The sequence below is a fragment of the Mastigoproctus giganteus genome, chromosome 11 (genome assembly GCF_048544385.1).
Source record: "Mastigoproctus giganteus isolate SK-2022 chromosome 11, ASM4854438v1, whole genome shotgun sequence".
Taxonomy (NCBI): Eukaryota; Metazoa; Arthropoda; class Arachnida; order Uropygi; family Thelyphonidae; genus Mastigoproctus; species Mastigoproctus giganteus.
In genome coordinates, this window is record NC_143585.1 from 111,968,703 (window position 1) to 111,993,328 (window position 24,626).

The window sequence follows — 24,626 nt, forward strand, 5'->3', positions numbered from 1 at the left end:
AGTAGATAAAGCATCAAATAACTCTGTCTTTATTTGCAAAACATTTTATGAACACACTTTGAGAACTGAACTCCAGCAACACATACAAACCTATATTTAGTTCCTGCAACATTATTACAAAGAAATGTATAGCCTTTAACAAAAAATAAAAACTGAACATTAGCAATTACAGTCTGCCATATATATATACTTCATTTCAAAAATCCATAAAAAATCCATATTTATAACGATTCAGATTTATAATGTCGTGCAAGAATAGTTATGTACACAAACCGGGCAAAACTCTTGAACGGCTACTACAACCATTGTTGAACATCATACCAAATAACAGAATTATAGGCAACAACCTACAAAATCCTTAATAACAACATTTCCGGTATATAAACTTTTGACTTCCACAGCTTATTTACAAGTATTAACCAAACCAAGCTAAAATCAGTACTCAAAGATATATATATGCAAAATATAGAGAGAATATAACCTGCAATACCAACTACTGGAACAATCTAGTGAACCTATGTATCTCCAATAATTTTGTGTACGATGGCAAGACAGTATATCTGCAAACTAATGGAACACCTATGGGAAGTCCTGCTTCATGCATAATAGCAAACCTATATCTATATTGGTCTGAAAACTCATTTCCACAGGAGCTTAACTTCTACAGATATATAGATGACCTCATAGTTATTAACTGCCCAAACTTCATCAAGGGATATGGACACTTATACCCCAATGAACTCAAACTAGAAAAAACAAACAACAATGATACTGCAGCCTATTTCCTGGATTTTGAAATTACAGTGATAAACAACAAAGCTACCATCAACCTGTACAACAAACGTGATGCATTCAATTTTAATATAGTCGACCTCACACAGTGGCATTCCAATATTGGAATGCCACTGTGTGAAGTTGACTATATTAAAGCAATCTAGAGGAGTGCATGCCAATGTTATACTGTGTGAGGTTGACTATATTAAAGCAATCTAGAGGAGTGCATACCAATGTTATACTAGTGCAAAGCATCAGGATAGCAACCATCTGCAGCAATAAGGAAATATCAAGATGCTATACAAAAAAACGGATAAACAACCTTTTTCCTACAGCATATCTTTGCTACCACTTCTGTAAAGTCCTCAACATCGTCAAACATAAAAAACTATGTGACATCAATATAGACAACATAATCAGCAATAATTGATGACAAAAACCCATATACACCAAGTTTGTAAATAGTATACAATACACTAGGCCTCTGTGGTGTCTTTCAGCTTAGAAAACCTGTACCCACCAATTGGCCTAATACAGTGTATTAACCATGTATATAATTTAATTTAATTTTTAATTTTCATTTCATTATCTATCTGTCATATTTTTCTCACTCATGCAACTGACCTTAAATACATGATGCACTCACTCCCAGACCGTCGTTCAGGGTTCTAACTATAGGAACGGGTTTGCAACCCCGAACTATCCAAGCCCAACTACTTACCTTTACTTCATTCATCTTTCTGCTTTACTTGTCCATACTTCTTATGTCCTGTGAGCCATTAGTTTATCGAACGCAATATGCAGGATACTACCTTCTTACTTTACCCAATCTATTTTTTCTCCTTAACAAAGTTTAGTTGTTTTTCACCACTACTTTGTAAGCTATTATATCTCTCAACTATCCTGGGCAGTTTGGGCACCATGTATTTAACAGTGTTCATCACCACATTGCATTTCAATTTATACATCCAACTAGCCTACAGACACCATACCATGCAATTTTTTTTCTTCTTTTTTTTCCACACCATTTTCTAACGCTAGGAATCGCTAGCATACCTATACATACTGGCATGCCACCATCTTGGTCATTTGGTCATTTTCGGTGTTACAAGGTAGCGGTAAGTTCCTTTCTTCTTGACTATTTCTACATTCCAATATCATTACTTCAGTTTTTTTTTTTCCAATTCTTTTTACTTGCTTCTGTAAGGTCATCCATGATCTGTATGCCCTACATAATATAATTACATTTATTGGCACAATTTATTAGACCGTATTCTTGCCGCAAAATTTCAAATTTCTTCTTAATACGTGTCTACAGCACACATGCACCATAGCATACAGAACATGTCGGAAACAGAAGCAAGAACATTGCCATCTTTCTCATAATTTTGGTGGATGGCCTCTGATGAAGACACTGAAATTGTGAAAAACACTGCAATGTAGTCTTATTTTGGGTCGCCTTTTCATTTCTTATTTTAAGTTTTTGCCAACTATCGGTCCCTTTTTCATATATCTTACCTGGTCACTTCATCCTGATATATATCGCTGCATTTCTTATCGTTTTCGTCGAATTCACTTCTCGTGTGTACCGTAGATTCAACAGGATTAAACAAAAATCTTCTTCACACTTTCTACATACTATATATATATATATATATATATATATAAAATATTAAGGATCAATCAAATAATAATACTATCAGGGACTTAAGAAAACGCAAAAAAAAAAAAAAATAATATTATCGCTTTTTACCGACAATCTAGATGACTTCAACTGGGGCCAACCACCCAGACTGAAGGCAAAAAACGACAAGAGGTTCTCGGTTTCTGTAATGATCAATATATGCTAAGTAATTTAAATCTAAACCAAATATAAACCAGTACAGGCCAAATATAAATCAAATGTAAATAAATTTTAGAATTATTAGAATCAAATGTAAGAAATATAAATGTAAGCATATATTAATCATCGTTGACCTGATGATTCAGCGGGCATAATAGCGTTGTACGGCAAGTTGATTAATAATAATTTCCCTATCGCTTACCTGAAATATCACTTCAGGAAAGCGATAAGCATAATTAATTTCAAAAATTTGTTTTCTGAACCTATTATTTCAATATAATTGTCATATTTAGTGCCATGTATATATGTACATAGGATACACTTTGTATTCTTGGTGTCTTATGGCGTAGAAAACTTGTACCCACCGGCTTGCAAATTACAGTGTATCATTTTTTTTTTTTTTTTATATATACATATAGTTAAATTCATTTAAATTTACTTAAGTTCACGCTGAGGTAACATGCAAATTCAGCTCAGGGTCCTACTATAGGAATGGGTTTGCGATCCTGGGCATACCTGAGCCACAACTTATATCTTGTAATGTCTTTAAACTGTCCTACACTCTTTATTTTTATTTCTCCGAAATTATTAGGGCAATCCGAGGACGTAGGAGAAACTATTTCTTATCTATACCACTATTTTTCGCCTTTGTGGAGTTCAGGTTCTATTATTCCTACTCCTTTAGTTTTTCTTCTTACTATCTCCATGTTTCTCTTTGCGTTAACTTAAATTTAATTATTTATTTATATTTATTTTTACTGTATCCATCACATAGGGGGCACCACATATTATTTTGACGTCTATTACATTATGTTCTAGATACGGTAAATATGTAGTATGTATTATATATTTAATCTTATTTTAATCATTAAATTACGTTCTCTGTCGGGTCAACGATGATTAATATATGCTTACATTTATATTTTACTTATATTTCTTACATTTGATTCTAATAATTCTAAAATTTATTTACATTTGATTTATATTTGGCCTGTACTGGTTTATATTTGGTTTAGATTTAAATTACTTGCATATATTGATCATTACGGCCGACCGGGCTAGCCGAGTGGGTAAAGTACCTGCCCGGCAACCCAAAGGTCGCGGGTTCGATTCCCGCCTCGGGCTTGGATCAAAGTACTGCAAAAACCTTGGGAGGTGCAATATGACCACAGAAGCCGATGCGCCAACAACTACCAAATCAAAAAAAAAAAAAAAAAATTTATCATTACAGAAACAGAGAACCTCTTGTCGTTTTTTGCCTTCAGTCTGGGTGGTTGACCCCAGTTGAAGTCATCTAGATTGTCGGTAAAAAGCAATAATAATTTTTTTTTTGCGTTTTCTTAAGTCCCTGATAGTATTATTATTTGATTGATCCTTAATATTTTATCCTTAATATTTTATAATATTTTATAGACATTATGGGTGTATTGCATGATTGCTTGCAACTGCATTGACCCATAAATATTAGTTACAGTTACTGTCGTTTTAACTTTCTTTTCTTTTTTATCACTAATATAATTATAAATACACACACACACACACACACACGCGCGCGCGCGTTGTGGCTGTAGGGTCCTTTTTGCTAATGCAGTGTCCTTGATCCATAATCAACGTTAACTTCCCTCTATGATTACTTAGCTTCTTAATACTATTATTCTTTTATTATATATATATATATATATATATATATATATATATTCTAGCTCTAAGTAATAAGCGGAATGAAACCAAAATTAGTAAGTAAACTATTCAAGGCATGGAGAGAAGTATCCCGTGAAAAACAAAATTAGTTCCAAAATCTGTTGATATGTGGATAATATGGCGGTTTGCAAGAGGAAAGGCACGACAAAGTACTAACAAATAACTAACATGATAAACTTAATGAAATTACAAATTTTTATTTGTGCTTTTTGCAAAAAAAAAAAACTGAATTGCACTAAAGTTTTAAATCCAAACTAAAAAATAAGACACGTATGAGAGCAGAAAATTTGCATAAATCTGAATTAATTTAATTTTCCCAGCAGCAGAGAGCTATAAAGGCACATGAACATCGCAAGCATATTCTGTATAAAGTTTACTGTTAACAATGTGTCTCACTGCCTGATCGCGCTTTAATTGCAAAGTTCTTCTACGTTAATGGACGCAATGCAGCAGCTGCTCTTCATGAATTTAGACACTGTAAGAACTTATGTCAAGGTTCTTTATCAGCTGTGGCAGTTAGAAGGATGATTAACAAATTTGAGGAAACTGGGTCCTTTGTTGTTCAGCCTGGAAGAGGGAATGCAGCCTGTTTCACCTCAGGTTGCAGAGGAAGTTGCAACCTGAAACAATGTGGTATGCGATTTCCATGGATACAACTGCTGGAACTGGTAGCAGTGCACGGGGAGTAGCGAGGCAGTTGGATGTCCCATGTTCCACTGTATGGAAAATTCTTCAGAAACTAATCCACTATTATCCATACAAGATCAGTGGCCAGCAGCAGCTGCAAAGAGATGGTCCTGAGAAATGAATGGCATTTGCTCTAATGTTTTTGGCCAGAATGGAAGTGAATGATGCCTGGCCATGGAACATTCTTTTGGGTGATGAGGCTCATTTTTATCTCGATGGGACTGTCAACACTCAAAACTGCCAAATATGGGCTTCAGAAGCACCCCAAATCCCATTGCACTCGCCGAAAATCACCATCTAGTGTGGTGCGATTTCAAATTTCATCCTAGGGCCATACTTTTTTGAGGAATTGCACCCAGCAGGAGCAGCCACCTGTTCCACTACAGCACAAAGATATCATCATATGCTGAGCAGTTTCATTATTCCTCAACTGCAGCAAAGAGGATGCCTGGATGAGAATTTTTATGCAAGATGGGGCTCCTCCTCATATCGCACGACCAGTACAGCCTCTATGGCATCACTTTACTGCAGAAAGGGTCACTAGTCATTTGTTCCCTATTGCATGGCCACCACGTTCACCTGACCTTACACCGTGTGATTTTTGGCTGTGGAGTTACCTCAAGGCCAATGTCTATCGAGGAAGTGTCCCTAACCTGGCTGTTAGGGACACTTCTGGCTAATGTTCCACAGCATGTGGGGAATTTTACTCCAGAGATGTTGCATTCTGCAGTCGAGTACACTACATTGAATGTAATTTCTGGTTCAGAACAATGGTAATCACATTGAAAACCAGCTCCACCATCAGTGACATCCACCACCACCACCATCACTGACTGTCGAGAGTAAACTGTGAGTGAGTTTGGAGCTGTGAAACCATTTCCTCTGGCAGTTTAGTTCAGTTTCTTTCTGTTTTTTTGCAAAGAGCACAAAAATTTGTAATTTCATTAAGTTTTGACTTATTTATTTGTTGGTACAGGAACTCCCTGATGTAATACTCGATTTATGCAAATTCGACTTTATGTAAGTTTTTGCCGGCCGGTTCACACTGAAAAAATTATGGAAACGTATTTTTCATCTGTAGGGATAAATGGAGGTATTGTGAAAATATCGTAATGTGAATCCAATAACACAGCTTTTTTTTTTTTTTTTTATGTACAACCAATCCCCGTATAACACAAGGTACTTCTACAACACGGTTTCGCTCTGACACATTTGATAAATTGCGGCAATCCTCACACAACACGGTACTTACATAACACGGTTAGAGAATTTCGGCAAACCTCGCATAATGGTATTTTTGAGCTTTTGTGCAGGGAAAACTCTGCTATTATGTTGGATGTAATTTTTTAACATTTCCACTCTTTTTAGAATTCCTGCTGTTGACTCGCTGGTCAAAAAAAAAAATCATTGAGAAATCCCTGTATTTTATTTTGTTTGGAGATCTCCGTATTATGTTCTGTGTTATTGAACTTATTGTATAGCATGCCAGGCCATCTTTTGGATGGCCTGGTGTGCTATCCAATAGTAATAAAACTTTGTCATCCAAACAGTGAAGTTATGTTTCTACCACCACAGTTGTACTAGGTTAATACAACTTCTTTCATTCAGCCATTAGATCAAGATTATATCCACCTTTAAAACTCATTATATTAGAAAAAATTGTTACAATGGATTTTGGAAAAAAATTGATTCCGAATTTATTGAAGTAGACATGGAGACATGGAAACATTTCTCAATTGTGGACTGTATCAAAATCATAGCTTTATCACGCAAAGAAGTAAAACCGTCAACGTTAAATGCATGTGGAAAAATGTATGGCCAGAGTCAGTTCTTTAAGGAAATATGGTCGAACCAGCAGAAAATGGAATTGGTGCGATAGTAGAATTTGCTACATCGGTTGGAGGGGAAGGTTTTGATGACATGACTACTGAAGCCCTCGTGGGTAGCGAGGGCTTCAGTAGTCACGAAGAAATAAAATTAAAAAAAATATATGATTACCGAAGACGTTCAGAAATTACTGATAGAAAGAGGCTGGCTGGCGAATCAGATTTGATGGAAATGGCATTGTAGATAAACTAAATCAATTCAGAGGATGATAGCACAGATGAAAATTCTAAACTTCCAAATTTTACACTAAAAAGCATACAGGAAGGCATAAAGTTAGCTGAGCAATTAGAATCTTATTTTTTGAATGCAGATTATTGAATGAAAGAAGCACAAAGTTCAAAAGGGAACTTCAAAAATGCTTAGTTCCATATAATGAAATTCACAGAAATTCACTTGAGAAAGTTTGGAGCAGGAGACCAGGTGGGCTCTTTACGCAAACCTGCCCTATTGGTGTTTGATCAGTTCAGGGCACACATAACAAAAAATACAAAGAAGATTGCTGCAGAACAAAAAACAAAACTTGCCGTCAGACCTTGACATCCCAGCTCCAACCACTCGATGTCAGCATTAACAAACCCTTCAAAGCTGACATGAGAGATATCAAGCAAAAGCAAAAAAATACAGATTACTGATTTTTTTAGATAGCAGTAGATACGCATAATCTAGAATGGTGTATTTTTATTAACGAAATAGTGTATTTTTGTTAGCTTTGGAATGTAACCCCCCCTCTGTACTTTTTCTTACTCCTGTATAACATGGTTTCGTACAACACAACATTTTATAGGAACCTAATTACCGTATTTCCCCATGTATAAGACGCACCTTTTTTCGAAAAATTTGGGGTCTAAAAACTGAGTGCGTCTTATACAGTGGTTGTAGATTTTTTTTACTTGCATTTCCCGCTTTTTCGCGCTTGTCTTTGAACTCATTGTTTCGCACTTGTTACCGGTATATTAGGTTACCTTTTGCCACGTTCTGCCCAGAAGTGGCTCAGAAAAGAAAAGTTTGTACAGTGCTGAATTCAAGTTAAAAGTGATCCAGTTTGCAAAAGCGAATGGAAATCGTGCTGCTGAACATAAGTTTGGTCCTCCTCCAACTGAGAAAACAATCCGAGACTGGCTACGGGAAGAAGAAACCCTACTGAAAACGCCACGGCAGAAGAAGACCATTAGAGGGAACTCAGAAAAATGGCCTAATTTAGAGGGGGAATTGAAGATATAGATTGAGGAGCAAAGGGCAATTGCAATTCCTGTGTCCACAAAGACGGTTCAGCATGAGGCAAGAAGAATTGCTGATGTTAAAGAAGTTACTGATTTCAAAGGAGGAGGACACAATTGGTGCTTCAGGTTCATGAAACAGAATGGACTAAGCATGCATACACGCACCAGACTTGCCCAAAAGATGCCTGAAAGCTATGAGCAGAAGGTCCGTGAATTTCATCGTTTTGTCATTCACTGTCGGAAGGCACATCAGTTTGAGTTGGGACAGATTGCAAATCTGGATGAAGTCCCCCTTCAATTTGATGTCCCAAGTAACAGAACTGTTGATAAGAAGGGGGTGAAAACTGTAACTGTGAAGACATGAAAAGTGGACACGAAAAGAGCCATTATACAGTTGTTCTAGCTTGTTGTGCCGACGGAACCAAGCTGCCTCCTATGCTGATTTTCAAACGCAAAACAATGCAAAAGAAGATATTCCTCGAGAAGTGATTGTCCACGTTCATGACAAGGGTTGGATGGATCAGGATGGGATGAAGATCTGGTTTGAGAAAGTTTGGAGCAGGAGACCAGGTGGGCTCTTATGCAAACCTGCCCTATTGGTGTTTGATCAGTTCAGGGCACACATAACAAAAAATACAAAGAAGATTGCTGCAGAACAAAAAACAAAACTTGCCGGCAGACCTTGACATCCCAGCTCCAACCATTTGATGTCAGCATTAACAAACCCTTCAAAGCTGACATGAGAGATGAATGGAACCAATGGATGAAGTCTTCTGGGGACAATTTGACACCAGCAGGAAGAGTGAAGAAATCAACTATAGGAGAAGTTTGTACCTGGGTGAAAAGATCCTGGGATAATGTCAAGAATGAGATCGTTGTCAAGTCATTTAAGAAGTGTGGCATTTCAAATGCCATAGATGGAACTGAGGACGAGGCAATATATGAAGACAGTGATTCGTCATCAGACACATGAGGACAAGCTAGTGGATGGGAGTTTTGACAGTGATGAGTGTATGAATTTTATGATGAATAAAACTTGAATTCAATAACTTTATGTAATACATTTTTTTTTCAAATTTTGGGCCCCAAAATTAAGGTGCGTCTTATATATGGGGAAATACGGTACCGTGTTATAAGAGGCCCAAAATTAAGGTGCGTCTTATATATGGGGAAATACGGTACCGTGTTATAAGAGGGTTACCTATAATTCGTTCCAAGTCCTTGGAAGTTGATAATTTCTCTATATTACTAAGCTATCTAATTACTAATTATTTCTCTATATTACTAAGCTTCTTTCCAAGCTATCCAAGCTATCTCTCTAAAAGTTTATATTTATAATGGCAATTGCACTACCCTTTCATCGTTATCATATGTTCCCATTATAAGAATCAGTTTTGAATGCCTTTTTGATATTTTTCGAAAGCACGTTTCTGGAGGTTACAACCATAAAACAATTTGCACTTTCCGGTTTATTGGGCTTTTCTGTTAGTGCGTCTAATTATAAATAGGTAGTAAACTTGATCTATCGCATTTGCAATAATACCGATAATTGCAGTTCTGTGGGTTTTTATGTAATTATGGTGAAATGTGTTCCCCTTCACTGAAATATTCAATCATATAAAAAACAAATTTTCAGAAGCTCCCCTTCATTCCTATTTATGTATTACTATGATGAAGGGAAAGCGACCAATGGAAAGTGCAAGTGGTGGTAGTACCAGGAAACGAAACAAAATTGATTTAGAAATGAAGATGAAAATGATTAAGAAACACGAAGCAGGACAAAGTTTGTCATCTATTGCAGGGGAATTAGGTCTCACTGCTTCAACAGTGAATATTATTTTAAAGGACAAAAGAATGTGCCAAAGAATCACCATACTTAAGATCAACAGTGATCACAAAACAGATGCTATATCGAAGGTGGAACAGCTATTAATAATATGGATGGAAAATCAGATTCAGAAGCGAGTGCCCTTAAGTCTAATGACCATTCAAGCAAAAGCAAGAAGTATTTATGGAAGGTATTAAGGATAAGTATGACAAACCCCAAGCCAAGTTTGTGGCAAGCAACGGGTGGTTTAATAGGTTCAAGCATCTTGCTTGTTTCCACAACATTAAAGTATGTGGTGAAGTTGCCAGTGCCGATTCTGCAGCTGTAGAGAAATTTTGTGATGTGTTGGAAAAATTATTGATGAAGGTGGCTATTCAACGCGTGAAATTTTTAAAGTTGACAAGACTGCTCTGTATTGGAAAAAAATGCCGGATCTAACAAACATTGCCAAAGAGGAAAATACAATGTCCCCATTCAAGGCAGCAAAAGAAAGGGCCACACTCTTGCTTGGGGCTAATGCAGCGCACCAATAAAGCCACCCTACCCTTGCATTTCCGATCGAACCAGAGAGCATGGATAACAATATCTCTATTTGAGGATTTGTTTAAATGCTGCTTCAGTCCCGAGGTTGAAAAATATTGTTTGTTTGTTTTTTATTTGGTTTTTAAGAGCATTAGTAACTAAGGCCATATTGCTCCGGGATATGCGGTGGTCATTCCCTGATCTTTCCGCATCCTCCGTATTTGGTGGTGACGGGCTCGAACCCCGGTCTAATCCAGAAGCGTGTACTATGCACTGTTGCTCTTGCCCACCTGGCTACGGAAAAATATTGTAAAGAGGACATTCCTTTCAAGATTTTGCTTCTATTAGATAATGCTTCTGGACATCCTAATCATCTAGATGATTTCAATTGGAACGTGCGAGTCATATTTCTACCGCCAAACACAACTTCACTCATCCAACCTATGGATCAGGATGTTATTTCAAATTTAAAAGCATACTATTTACACACATTTGCTCAGGCATCGTCTGCAGTAGACGATGGAAAAATTTTAGGTTAAGAGACTTTTGGAAATTTTACAGTATTTCCCATGGCATCTTAAACGTTAATAAGGCCTGGGTGGAAATTACTAAAAGTCGTTTAAATGGTGCATGGAAGAAAATATGCCCATGGCATGTAACTGGCTTTGAAGGATTTGAAAAAGACAAATCATATGAAGAGGTTACAGATAAGATTGTAAAAGTTGCAGAGCTACTTCAGTTGGAGGTTGATGCCAAAGACGTGGAGGTGTTAATAGAGGAAGAAGAGAAGGAATTATCTAACGAAGAACTTATTATTATTATTAACATATGGTGTAAGGAAGCCTGAGGCTTATGCTGCACCAGCCAAAAAACAAAAAAATTTCTGATTACCCTGAGAGAGAGAGAGAGAGAGAACAAGAATCAGAATAAGGGAATCACCAAGAACAGAAAAATGATGATATCCATTTCAGGACCCTGGGTGCGCCAAACCCATACTCACCAGATGTGAGCCCCTGGGGTTATTGACTTACTGGCAACAATAGTGAAAGAAGAAAATGCTGATGAAGCTCAAGATGAACCAAATGAGAAGCCAAGACGCTTCATCATCAGAGAGATGGCAGTGGCATTTCGTGAAATTGCATTGGCAATGGCGAGTTTTGAGAAGATGGATCCTGACAGCGAATGATTCTTAAAAGTTAACAGAGGTTGAATGATATGCTTGCTTGCTACAAAGAAATCTACGAGGAAAAGAAAAAAGCCACCGTCCAGTCATCCATTATTATGTTCTTTCGTAAGGATGAACGGTCGACCCCTTCTAAATCTCCACAGTCCTCAACCTCTGCAGCAGCGTACTTATCAGCTGAAGATGTCAATTCTGGCAATGATGCTCGAGAGGTAAAACTTATTGATGTTATGTGTGTCTCCTCTCTTTTTTTGTAATTTTATAATTTTGAAATTTTTTTAAATTGCATGCTTTTGTAATTTTTACTGCGCATGAGATAAAAAATTGAGTAAATACAATAAATAATTCAATTTACATGTCCGTCGAACATTTCTTTTTTGATTCAATCAATTCAGCGAGCACAGTTGCGAGTGCTGTGCAAGCATGGGGGAATTTCCGACTTATGTAGCGTTTCATGGAATGCAACCCTTACGTAAGTTGGGGAGTTGCTGTACTTTGTCATGTCTTTCCTCTTGTACAACACCATATTATCCCCTATTGGCAGATTTTGGAACAAATTTTTTTTTTCACGGGATTCTCCCCATGCCTTGAATAATTTACTTAACTAATTTTGGTGGCATTCCATTAATTACTTAGAGCTAAAGAGAGCTCTGAATAAGGATACTTTAATTATGGCCACCCTGTCTGTGTATATGTATACAGTGGTGGACAAAAAAACTGCATCACTTATGAATTTTGCAAATAATTTGTTTTGTGCTGCATTGTGGGTTGCAGAAATATTTGAAATACATTTGTTAGATGGGTTATACAGGGTGATTCACTACCAGTGCGACAAACTTGCAGGAGGTGTAGGGGGCACAAAGACGAATCGGAATCACATAGCATTGCAGGGTCCGAAATGCCTTTGTCATGCGGTAGAGGTCGCGTGAACAGCGATCCCACCGGAAGTCAGAATTTGCGAACTGTTTCTGTTGAAGAAACCAAGTAGCAAAAGTCCTCTGGAGTGGATTATCCGCAGACTCCAATGATTGGATGCGTTGCAGATGGTATGAACTCATTTGGTTTGTTGACAGTATCCTCCATACTGTCAACTATCCTCCATAGTGGATTGGGGAATACCCAATCGTTGGCCTATCGCTCGAGTACTCGTACTTGGATTGCCTTCTGCAAGACGTAGGACATTCTCCTCATTGTCTGGCATCCTCGTTGTTCGCTCTCGATTCATGGTACCTCTCACGAAACAACCAGTCTCACATAACCTTCTGTGCACACGTGCGAAAATCGTATGATGAGGAGCACGCCTGTGCGGGAAACGTTCCTGGTACAAGCGGAGAGCGGCGCGCCCGTTACAGTCCGCAGCTCCATACGCGAGGTGTATGTCGACCAGTTCAACGTTTGAATACTCGTCCATCGTACTGCCTCCGGAACCGGTTCGCAAATGCTAACTTCCAGAGGGATTGCTGTTCATGCGACCTCCCGTTCAACGTCCTCTACCGCATGACGAAGGCATTTCGGACCCTACAATGCTATGTGATTCCGATTCGTCTTTGTGCCCCCTACACCTCCTGCAAGTTTGTCGCACTGGTAGTGAATCACCCTGTATATCTCTGTGAAGAAATTCAATAAAAAGACTCCACCTGATATACCTAATTGCCATAAATATCTTCCCAAAGGGTAAAATGCATAATTAAAATAAATATGAGAAATAATGCAAATGGCAATCATGACAACCAAACATACATTTTATTCCTTTTATATGTACAAACTGAAATGACAAGTTAACATAATAGTATTATGTACTGTAAATCAGCAAAATAAGTCCTCAATGTTTTGTTGTTCCTTCTCGAGCTACAATTACAGCCTTGCAATGATCTGCCTTAGAGTTAATCAACTTTTGGATATACAGTTGCCCAGTTTCGTGGTAATACCCTTACAGTGCTCTCCTGCAGATGAATCTTACTTGGCTTCTGATAAATTTTAGACGCAGTTATGTACCAGATATTTTCAATAGGGTTCAAATCTTGACTGACAGCAATGTAATACCAGGATTTCTGAGGTATTACTGCACCTTAAGGGAGAAAAACGAGGGAAAACATTGGTGTAAGTATATTTTAAGCCTTGTGAGACAAGAAGAAAACTCATCGTTAAATCTAAATAGCATAAAACTTACCAATTTTGCTGTGTGGCAAGGTGCCGAGCTGAGTCCTGTTGTGAAAAATGCAGTTTTGGACGTCTGTGTGGTGATCTAATAACAGGCTTTAGGCACTCCTCCAGAATAGCATTGTAGGTTTTTGCATTCACTGTTCCATTAATAAACTTAATTTGCTCAACCCCTTTGCTTGTTATGCATCCCCAAACCATCTGACTGGTTTTTTTTGGGGAACTTTACAGTTGTTATGCAATCAGGATGGTATGCCTCCGATTTTTGTCTTCTGACATATCGCTTCCCATCCAAGCCATCAGGTTGATTTTGATTTATCAGAAAACATGATGGTGTCCCATTGCTCTTTTGTCCATGAAAGATGCATTTTAGCCCAAGCAAGTCACTTTCTCATATATTGGGTCAACAAAGGCTTCTTCTTGCGCCGATAGGCATTCTGAAAGCCGTCTTTGGATTGTTTGTGCACTTGTTTCAACATCAGAGGCCATCTCAAAGTCCAGTTTCAGATTAGGAGCACTAGCATGGCAATTACGTAGGCATAGCCATTTCAGATATCGATTTTGGGAAGGCGTAGTCACTTTCTTGTGGCCTAATCCAGGTCTTTTCTTCACTTTACCAGTTTCATTCTTTAATTTCAGCACCCAGGATACTGTTGACTGGTGGCAACTTATTTTATCAACAATAACACATGTAGAAAGCCCTTCCTGGGACAGAGCAACAGCTACATTTTTTTTTCTTGGTGTCAACTGAACATATGGAGCCATGCTTACACCTCCACAAAACAGGATACTAATGAGCGTGTATACCATTCCAACACTGTATTTATAGAAACAGCCGATTACTTGCAATTACTGGCTGATGCAACAGAAGCATTATCTGATGCAATACCTTTGCTTTGTGACAAACAAAATGACTGTAATCAAACAATGTTTTATGTTTCACTACAAATGTTACTTTTTTTAAGGTTTGCAGTTTTTTTGCCCACCACTGTGTATATATATATATATATATGTATATATATCTGATAATTAAAATAGATCTGATATTTAAAATATATGTATATTTAAAATTATATGTATATATATACACACATACAGGGTGTCTCAAAAATATTGGTACAAACGCTTAGGGGAGGTAGATAATATCTAAAGGAATGTGAATCGCATAGGAACCCATAACCGGAAACGTCACCGTAAGTCGGTACATGGTGCTGTTCATCAGTTCGCGAAAGGGAAAATTTCTGGTTTACTCATTTAAGCAGTAGTTGCCACACGAAGAGCATGCATCGATATACGAACTGTGAGCTGGCAGACATGCACCTAGTGTATGGATTAGCAGAGGGCCCACGCGGTGTGTGCCCCCATGCGGCACAACATCGCTTCGCAATAAATGTGTGGACAGGTATGGTCGGTGACTGCTTAGTCAGCCCATACGTGTTACCATCCTGCATGAACTCCGCTAAATATCGGATCTTTCTTGAACAAGTTCTACCAGGGTTACTTGACAATGTTCCAGCAAATATGAGACGCAACATTTGGTTTCAATATAATGGGGCGGCTGCCCATTATGGAAGGTGTGTTTGTGACCATTTGAACAGGCGTTTTGGGCGTTGATGGATTGGCTGTGGTGGACCCTGTTGCCTGGCCCACACGCTCACCTGATTTATCGAGCCTTGATTTCTTTCTGTGGGGAGACCTCAAATCTATCGTGTATGAATCGCCTGTGGAGACGGAAATGGATCTCGTCTGCGCTGCTGCTACTATCAAATAAACTCCATGTGTGTTCAACCGTGTCCACTAATCCATGCTCTGTCGGTGTCATGCATGCATCGCGTCTCATGGTGGATCTTTCGAGCATCTGTTGTAACATCATGAAATGCATCCATTTCGTACTCCATTGTTAATATTATGTCAAATAAATGTTTGCCACTAATTACTGTCTTGTGTCATTTCTGCTTCTTGTGCCTCTGCTACTACTTTCCCGTGACGTTTCTGGTTATGGGTTCCCATGCGATTCACATTCCTTTAGATGTTACCTACCTCCCCTAAACGTTTGTACCAATATTTTTGAGACACCCTGTACACATATATATATATATATATATTGTGTTCTTATTGAAGACTATAAAAATGATATTTGGTAAAGTTTACTGTGTTAGTACCTGTCATTTGTGCAACGTTAATGCTATTTCACATAGGGCAATTAGGCATTATACGTGCATGAAATTATATTAGTCAGTTTTATTTAATGGTATCTATCTGTAGGGAATTAGGTGTATAAGGACGAAACTAACAAGTTAGTAAAAGTAAACTAGCTTTAGCCTGGAAGGCCTATATAAAATTATATTAATGAAAATGGAAATAAAAATGATGATGAACAATGAAAATAACAATAAAAATGATGATGAACAATGAAAATAACAATAAAAATGATAATAAACAATGAAAGTTGTAAATAACATTCTCTCACTTGGTCATCGGTCTGCTACTTCTTCGGGGGCTTTGAGCAGACCGATAGCCAGACTTAAAGAACGTCTCATACCTACCCGTTTCTGTTGTCCCCATTCCAGTTTTGCTTGATTTTAATTTTTAGGTGATTGTATTGAAATTAATAGAAATTAAATGGGAAGTGCTAATAAATGAGAAAAGATAATGTGTTTAATTTAAATTTTGTAAAATTTGTGTTAAATTTAAATTTTGTAAAAAGTGTCAGAATCAGCAAACTGAGATAGGTGACACAAAGCCCAAAGGGTATGTATCAGATTAAACGAGAATGGGTTCTTACTTCCTTCTTGTTCTGTAGTGGTCAGACTGAAAAGGGATCAATTCCCGCCTTCTGGTTGTTTTATGTGTTGATTAAATGATACTGCGCAGCCGCGCTTTTCATTGACCATTGACTATGGCGTGATGGTGAAATTGCTGTAGGCAATATTTCTTCGTCAATGCAAATGTTCTGATAGCCTTGAGAGGGTTTATATTTGAGTTAGTGGTGGGGTTTCCTCTGATGGTGGAAGGAACCTATATAAATGAAATGATGTTTATACAAGTACAATAAGTGTTAGTATGTTTAAATACAAGAAGTATGTTAATGAAAAAGTGTGTTAATGTAAGTATATAGGAAATGCTATCCCCTGGACAAGGGCCGGTATAGTTTTTCTAAGGCATAACGACCTGTGTATGTCCGAGGGGATAGCTATATACATATTTACAGCCTCCTTCAATGTGAATTTTCATACTGTGTCTCTTAGTTTTATACTGTGTTTGTATTTAAATGAAGGGATATAAACGTTATGTGTTTAGAATACCTTAGGCACAATTATTCTGTTGTTGGGAGTTTGATACAAGATAAATTACCAATTATTAGATTGTCTGTTCAAACATTGAACTAGCAATATGGGGGGGGCGAATTATGGTCATATATATATATATAGGGTGATTCACTACCAGTGTGACAAACTTGCAGGAGGTTAAGGGGGGCAAAATGAATCGGAATCACATAGCATTGCAGGATCCGAAATGCCTTCGTCATGCGATAGAGGACGTTGAATGGGAGGTCGTGTGACCAAGTAGCAAAAGTCCTCTGGAGTGGATAATCTGCAGGCTCCAATGATTGGACGCGTTGCAGATGGTATGAACTCATTTGGTTTGTTGACAGTATTCTCCATACAGTGGATTGGGAAATACCCAATCGTTGGCCTATCACTCGAGTACTCGTACCCGGATTACCTTCTGCAAGATGTAGGACATTCTCCTCATTGTCTGGCATCCTCATCGTTCGCTCTCGATTCATGGTACCTCTCATGAAACAACCAGTCTCACATAACCTTCTGTGCACACATGCGAAAATCGTATGATGAGGAGCACGCCTGTGCTGGAACGTTCCTGGTACAAGCGCAGAGCGACGCACCCATTACAGTCCGCAGCTCCATACGCGAGGTGTATGTCGGCCAGTTCAACGTTTGAATACTCGTCCATCCTACTGCCTCGGGAACCGGTTCGCAAATGCTGACTTCCAGCGGGATCGCTGTTCGCCCGACCTCCCGTTCAACGTCCTCTACCGCATGACGAAGGCATTTCGGACCCTGCAATGCTATGGGATTCCGATTCATCTTTGTGCCCCCTACACCTCCTGCAAGTTTGTCACACTTGTAGTGAATCACCCTGTATATATGAACACTAGGTTTTCTGAAGAGAAAATTCAAAGCTTTGTTTAAAACAACGCAACTTTATTCTTATTTTTACATAAATATATAATAATAACTATTTATCATCAATTGATAGCGAATAATTTGATCAGTTCCAGAGGATTCATTGCGTGGACGCCCTGGAACTGGTCTATGGATCAAAGTTTAGGAAACACTATTTTAGATCATTCTGTGAAAGTGACAACATTTTGTACTTGAAATAAAAACTACAATAAATTCTACCAAACAGAAGGTGAACTCATTGTTTGTAAGGATGGTGATGGCAACAATGAACGTGAGGCACATTCACGCTATAACGACTAGTTATAGACGCTTCTAAAGTTAGCCTTAAGACCATGTTTTCACACAATGGAAATATGCTGTCTTCAGTATTTCTTGCTTAATGCCATCCACAAAAAGAAACATATGCAAATGTGGAGAACATCCTCTTAGGTGTATACTATCAGAAGTATGAGTGGTAGGTAGATATGTGGTGATTTTAAGGCAATTGCAGTTTTATTAGGACTACAAAAGTGTTACTCTAAGTATTGTTGCTTTGTTTGTGAGTGGGATAGTCATGCCAAGAATATGCACTACACGAAAAAAAGTTGGCTTCGACGAAAATCATTAACACCTGGAATGAAGAATGTGGCATTTGCTCTGGTAGATCCAAATAAATTTTTGCTTCCATCACTTCGCATTAAACTGGGGCTCATGAAAAATTTGGTGCAGGCTTTGAAAGTGAATGGTCCTTCATTCACCTACTTGCAAGAGAAATTCCCAAGACTTAGTACAGAAAAGATTAAGGTAGGCATTTTCATTAGTCCTCAAATAAGGCAACTTTTCAAAGATGAACAGTTTGAATGTGTCCTTATTGAGAGCAAGTTAGTGTGGAAATGTTTTTACTGATTTTCTAGGAAATGTTAAAACTGGCAACAACAGGCAGCTAGTGGAAGATCTCATTATCTCTTACGAAAAACTGGGGTGCAACATCATTGAAGATGCATTTCTTGCGCTCGCACCGGGATTTCTTTCCGCTAAACTGTGGTGCCATCAGCGATGAACTTGATGAGTGCTTCATCAAGACATCGCGGCGATGAAACAAAGATACAAAAGCAAATGGAGTGCTACCATATTAGTTGAATATTGTTGGATAGTGGAAAGGAATGCTCCTGAAGCTGAATACAAGCTAAATGCGAAAAGGTCTCGTCTTTGATACACATATGTTCATAGCTACATCTTACTACCATATAAAAAAATAAAAAAAAATACCTTGTATAAATATAAAAAACTACTTTTTTTGAAAACAAAAGAAAATCTGCCATTTTAACCACTATTTCCATGTTTAGCATTCCAAAATCTATAAAGTAAACTTACTTTCATGCCCGTAACAAGATATGACTTAAAATTTGTTGTTCCGTGAATAATCACTTACTTGATTATTCACTTATGTGATTGACAAAACCATATGACCTGTTCTAGCAGTCTGTGTGCATTACTCAGAGGACTTCATACCTTACTGCAGTCATCACCACCAGGTCTTTTTCGTTTTCCATTACAGTGTAGTACAAACAGTTGGTATGTTAATCTGGGATTATTTGCCAATGTTAAACTTAAATTGCCATTTTTCAACCAATTTGCCTAATTTTTCTTAATCTTCTGCAAGATCTAATTTTTCTAAATCTTCTGCAAGATTTAATTTTTCTAAATCTTCTGCAAGATCTAATTTTTCTAAATCTTCTTGCATTAGATCTTGATTACTGTAACCATGCTGCCAACCTTTGTATCATCTAAAAACTTGGATATTTAACCTAATATATCTTCATCAGTATCATTAAATAAATACTGAAAACAACAGTGAACATTGGGGGGAGGAATCCACTAATAATTAGTCCAGGTAGAGTGGTGTCCATTATAATCACTCTCCATCTTCTCCCACTCAATCATCCCATTATTCATAGTAGTAACTTACTGTTAATGCCCCACTGTACCAATTTGTACAGCAGTCTTTTATGTGCAATATCAATATGTTTCCTGAAATTGGAATATGCAATTGAAAAATCATATTTTGCATCTGGTTCCTTTGTTACTGCATTAGAATCCAAACTTTGATTGGCTTCTGATGCAGTAACTGCGATTTATTGACCAACTTGATTGTTCTCTCAATCAGACAAGATTGCGCCTTTAACAAATCCATGTTTTGACTGCAGTATAATTACATTGCTGTGTAGACAGTCCTGCATTACTTCTTTAACCAGTGACTTCATTAGTTTCCCTGGAACAAAAATTAAGCCAACAGGTCTGTAATTACTCATGTTATCCCCCTCTTTGTGAATTGGGGCTAAATTTGTACATAACTAGTTTACAGTGACCCCGCCCCCCGAATCCAAATATGCTCTCATAATTATGACTAAGGGTATCCTTAACTCTCTTTCTGCTTCCCTTAATATAATAATAATTATTATTATTACCATTAGCCATATTGGTGCAAGGAAGCCTGAGGTTTATGCTGCACCAGCCAAAAAAAAATCTGAATTACCCTAAGAGAGAGAGAGAAGTAGAAGGGAATCACGAAGAAAGAGAAGAATGATGGTATCCAACTCAGGATACTCACATCTGGTGAGGTATGTGGCAAGCCTATACTCACCAGACGTGAGCCCTCTGGGGCGATTGAATAGATTCCATCCACCCCAGGTTCCTTTTTTATATTTAGCTTCAACAATTACTCTTCAAATTTCCTCTCAGTTATCACAAAATCATTTAGCTCCCTTAGAGTTTGATAAATTTCTGGCATCCTGTTCCCTAAAGAATTCCTCATGTGTGAATGTAGATGCAGAATACCTATGCTGTTTGTCAGCAACCTGAGGAGGATCATCAACATTTCACTAACTTCAATATCAAGTAGACCAATGTGATTTATCCCCTTCCTTCTAGCATCTACTTATGTAAAGAAGCTTTCGCTGTTTTTATTTGCATCCTTTGCTAAAGACTTATCATAATCCATCTTAGCCTGCCTAACCTCCTTTGTGACTTGATTTCATACTAGTTTATACCATGAGCTTCTGTTCTACCTTTTATCAGTATCACCTGATAAGTTTCTTTGAAAGAAAGGTATCTTATCTCCCTTAAAGGTAATAAGAGGTATTTAATTAAATAAATTAACTTAATTATCTACTTTATGAAGTATAATTTATAATGCAATCTTCAGCTTATTATTAAAATTTCTTAGAAAAGGTTGCAGTTGTTTTGGAAATATTTAAGTTCTATCTAATTTTATTTATGAAGATTTATTTTATTATTCAGAAATGTTATTAGGTCAGCCTACATTTTGCATGTACATTGTTTTCAAAGTATTTTATTATTAATAAATTGAAAACTGAGAAAGTAAAATGGTTGAATTAGAATTTTTGTGATTTTAATGTGTGGTGTTTTAGCTTTTACAATTTTGAATCAACCCTGTTTGTACATAATGTATCATTTATTAATTTAAGATAAGTATTTTATAAGTTTTCAGTTTTCATTAAATGCATTTTTATAATTAAACAGTTTTAAAATATGTTTATGAAGTAATAAAATAATTTCAGTTGGTTGACTTAACTGAATATTTGTATATTTGTAGGATTTTATGGAAGGCCATGGACCCCTGAACAAAGACGAGATTTGTTTGAAAAGTAAGTTCAGAATTCAATTTACAGTTTTAAGACATTTTGTGGGCTTCATTACCATATATATATTTTTTTAACCCCCAGCTGAATTTTTAATAATGATATGAAATATTACTTTTAAACATTAATATATAATAATATGGAATATATGTTTGGTTTTTTTTTGGGGGGGGGGGATTAACTTCTTTTGAATACTGATTGCTTTGTCCACTGCGTGCTGGTTATTATGAGATTAGCTTGTGTCTTTACCATATCTTTATCTTATCTATACTCCAATTTCTTCCCCTCCCACCAGTGTGAGGGGAAGAAATTGTATTGTGTGGGTTGTCAGACTTGAATTTCTGTAAATTGCAGTTTTTAGGGATTACATAAGGAATGTTATTTTAAAGAACAGAAGAAAAAGATGAATCAGGAAGATGAAAATTTAGTTTGATTTTAGAGTTTGTCATTGAATATTAACTGGCTGATGCAGTTTTTTGAATGATCTAAAAGATGCTAATAGAGAATAGTGACCACTGACATATCTACAGGAAAGGCATGGGTCTGAAAGTGAATGTCTGTGAACAGGAGTGGAGTGAACTTGTGTGAGATTGTTAATTAAACTACACTCTTTCAAATAATATATAGGAGTTTTAGATATTTTAGGAACTACATAAGACAAGAGAACAATACTCCGTGATGGCAGAGATTTTTGATTTTTCCAGACTCAGCAGCTGTTTTTGAAGAAAAGTAACAGCCGTAAAGAGAAAGAGTGAAACTAGTTTCTATTCGATACAGAAAGAAATATTTGTTATCATTAGTATAGTTGGACCTCTTTAATGAACTTCCATGTAACGAATTTTTCTATTTAGCAAATTTTTTTTAAATTCCCCTTGGTCGTTACATTGAAAATAGTTTCTGTATAATGAAGAATATTTCCATATAACAAACTGATTTCGAGAGACCTGGATACGCATTGTTTGCACTTCTGGCCTTTAGGCAATAGAGCTGATTATATAGAAAGCACGAATTAAGAGCTAAAAAGATTAAGAATTAATTACTTTAGCTTTCAAGAGCTAAAGGGTGTAATTCTTAAGAGTGTGAATTAAGAGCTAAAACATTCCACAATTTAGTGCTGCTCATAAAACCTATAAAACTGCCCCTACTGTACTGAGAAGTCATGCTATTCAACTTCTGTGTGTCCACAACCATTTGCCAATGGTTGTGGACACATTGGCAAAGATTAAGGCATATTCCTGATGTGAACATTGGCTCTGGTTAACCTGTTTTCTACTGTAAGCACCCTATTAGAGAATTAGGAGAGAGTGATTTTCCTTTATCCCAGAAATTCATCTGTTTCACAGAAATGAGTCATCCACACTTTCACTGAATTTCACCTGACTGTTTACATGGTATGTACAAGTGGTCCCTAAATCAGTTTTGTTTTAGCTGCTGTGCAAGTAACCTTACAGTGTCTAAGAGAAAATCCCTGAGTGTAGTGGAAAAAGTGGAAGTGCTTAATAGTGTAGATTGGGGTATTAAAAAAAAAAAAAAAAAATCGCTTTAAAATTTGGTATCCCTGCCAGTAGTGAGTCAACCATTCTGAAAAACAGTGTTTTGATTCTCAAACTGTTTGAGGAAACGGGACCAAGTCAGAAGCGTGCAAAATTATGCCTTATGAAGATGTAGATGAAGCCTTTTTAAGTGGGTAAAGTTGATTCAAGACCAAAACATTCTGATATCAGGACCATTAATAAAAGAAAAAGCTATGAAGTATGCATCTTTTCTGAGGCATAAAACATTCCAAGCCAGTTCTGGTTGGCTGGATGAATTTAAAAAGCACCATGGCTCATTCGAAAATTATTTCTGTTGAAAGTGGGGTTGTAACTGAAAAAGACTGTACCCATTAGAAAGAAACAGTTTTGAAAAAAATTATGGACTACTAGCCCAAAGACATATTGGTCCATTTTTTAAATGTTTGCCAAACAAGACACTGACTTTTTAAAGGTGATAAATGTTTAGGTGGTAAAAATAGTGTAGATTGGGGTGTGTTTGAAAAAAAAAATCGCTTTAAAATTTGGTATCCCTGCCAGCAGTGAGCCAACCATTCTCAAAAACAGTGTTTTGATTCTCAAACTGTTTGAGGAAACAGGACCAAGTCAGAAGCATGCAAAATTATGCCTTATGAAGATGTAGATCAGGGGTTCTTAACCTTCTTAGTTCCACGGACCCCTTTGCCAGTCAGGTGAATACCACGGACCCCTTCTCAGAATAATGTTTTTAAATGCATAAAATAAAATTACAAAAAAAACAATTTAATGAAATAGTTACCAAAATTAAAAAAAAAACATTATACAGTAATATGTGTTTCTTTCTTAACACATTGAATAATAATACAATACATTTAAAATACAGGTGACCCCCGCTTAACGCTGATAGTTCATTCCGGGAAAACAGAGCGCTAAGTGAATCTGCGCTAAGTGACCGCCATATTCCCATAAGGTAACATTTGTATTTGTGAGTTGCGGTCTATTCCATAGGATATTTTCTAATCAATAATAAATGGTAGTGAAAATATGCACCAATGTCGATTAAAAATATTTAATATTCAAAATTTTGTACATATAAAATATTCTACATTATATACACATATAATTATGAGGTAATTAACTAACGAAAATCATGAATTTATTAATTCGATGGCCCTGTGCTCTCGAGTTTTCGTATCTTTGGACTGAAAAATGTGTCGATTTTGGGTTGTGCTTTGGCCCTCTTCCTCTCATTGTACAACAACATGCAGGGATTCATTTCTTTCTTCAAATTTCTTATTACCTTGGCACTTCGTTCAATGTCAGGGTCGTTCTACCGGAAATAATCACACATTTTTTCGAAGTGTTCAAAAGCTTCACTAAGTCCTTTTTCAGTCAGCGACTTCATCGGTTCTTCATCTATAGTATCTTGATCATCATCTCCCTCAATAGCAAGCTCTTGTT

At 36.9% G+C, this 24,626-nt stretch overlaps 1 protein-coding gene across 1 annotated transcript in view; it reads left to right on the top strand.

The window, feature by feature from the left end:
* The window catches only part of Oga (O-GlcNAcase), a 402,181-nt gene that overhangs the window by 44,930 nt on the left and 332,625 nt on the right, over positions 1 to 24,626 (top strand). Inside the window, exon 2 of the mRNA XM_090385453.1 lies at positions 21,609 to 21,660. Within this exon, the coding sequence (XP_090241579.1) occupies positions 21,609 to 21,660 (52 nt within the window). The remainder of the gene's footprint in view (positions 1 to 21,608; positions 21,661 to 24,626) is intronic.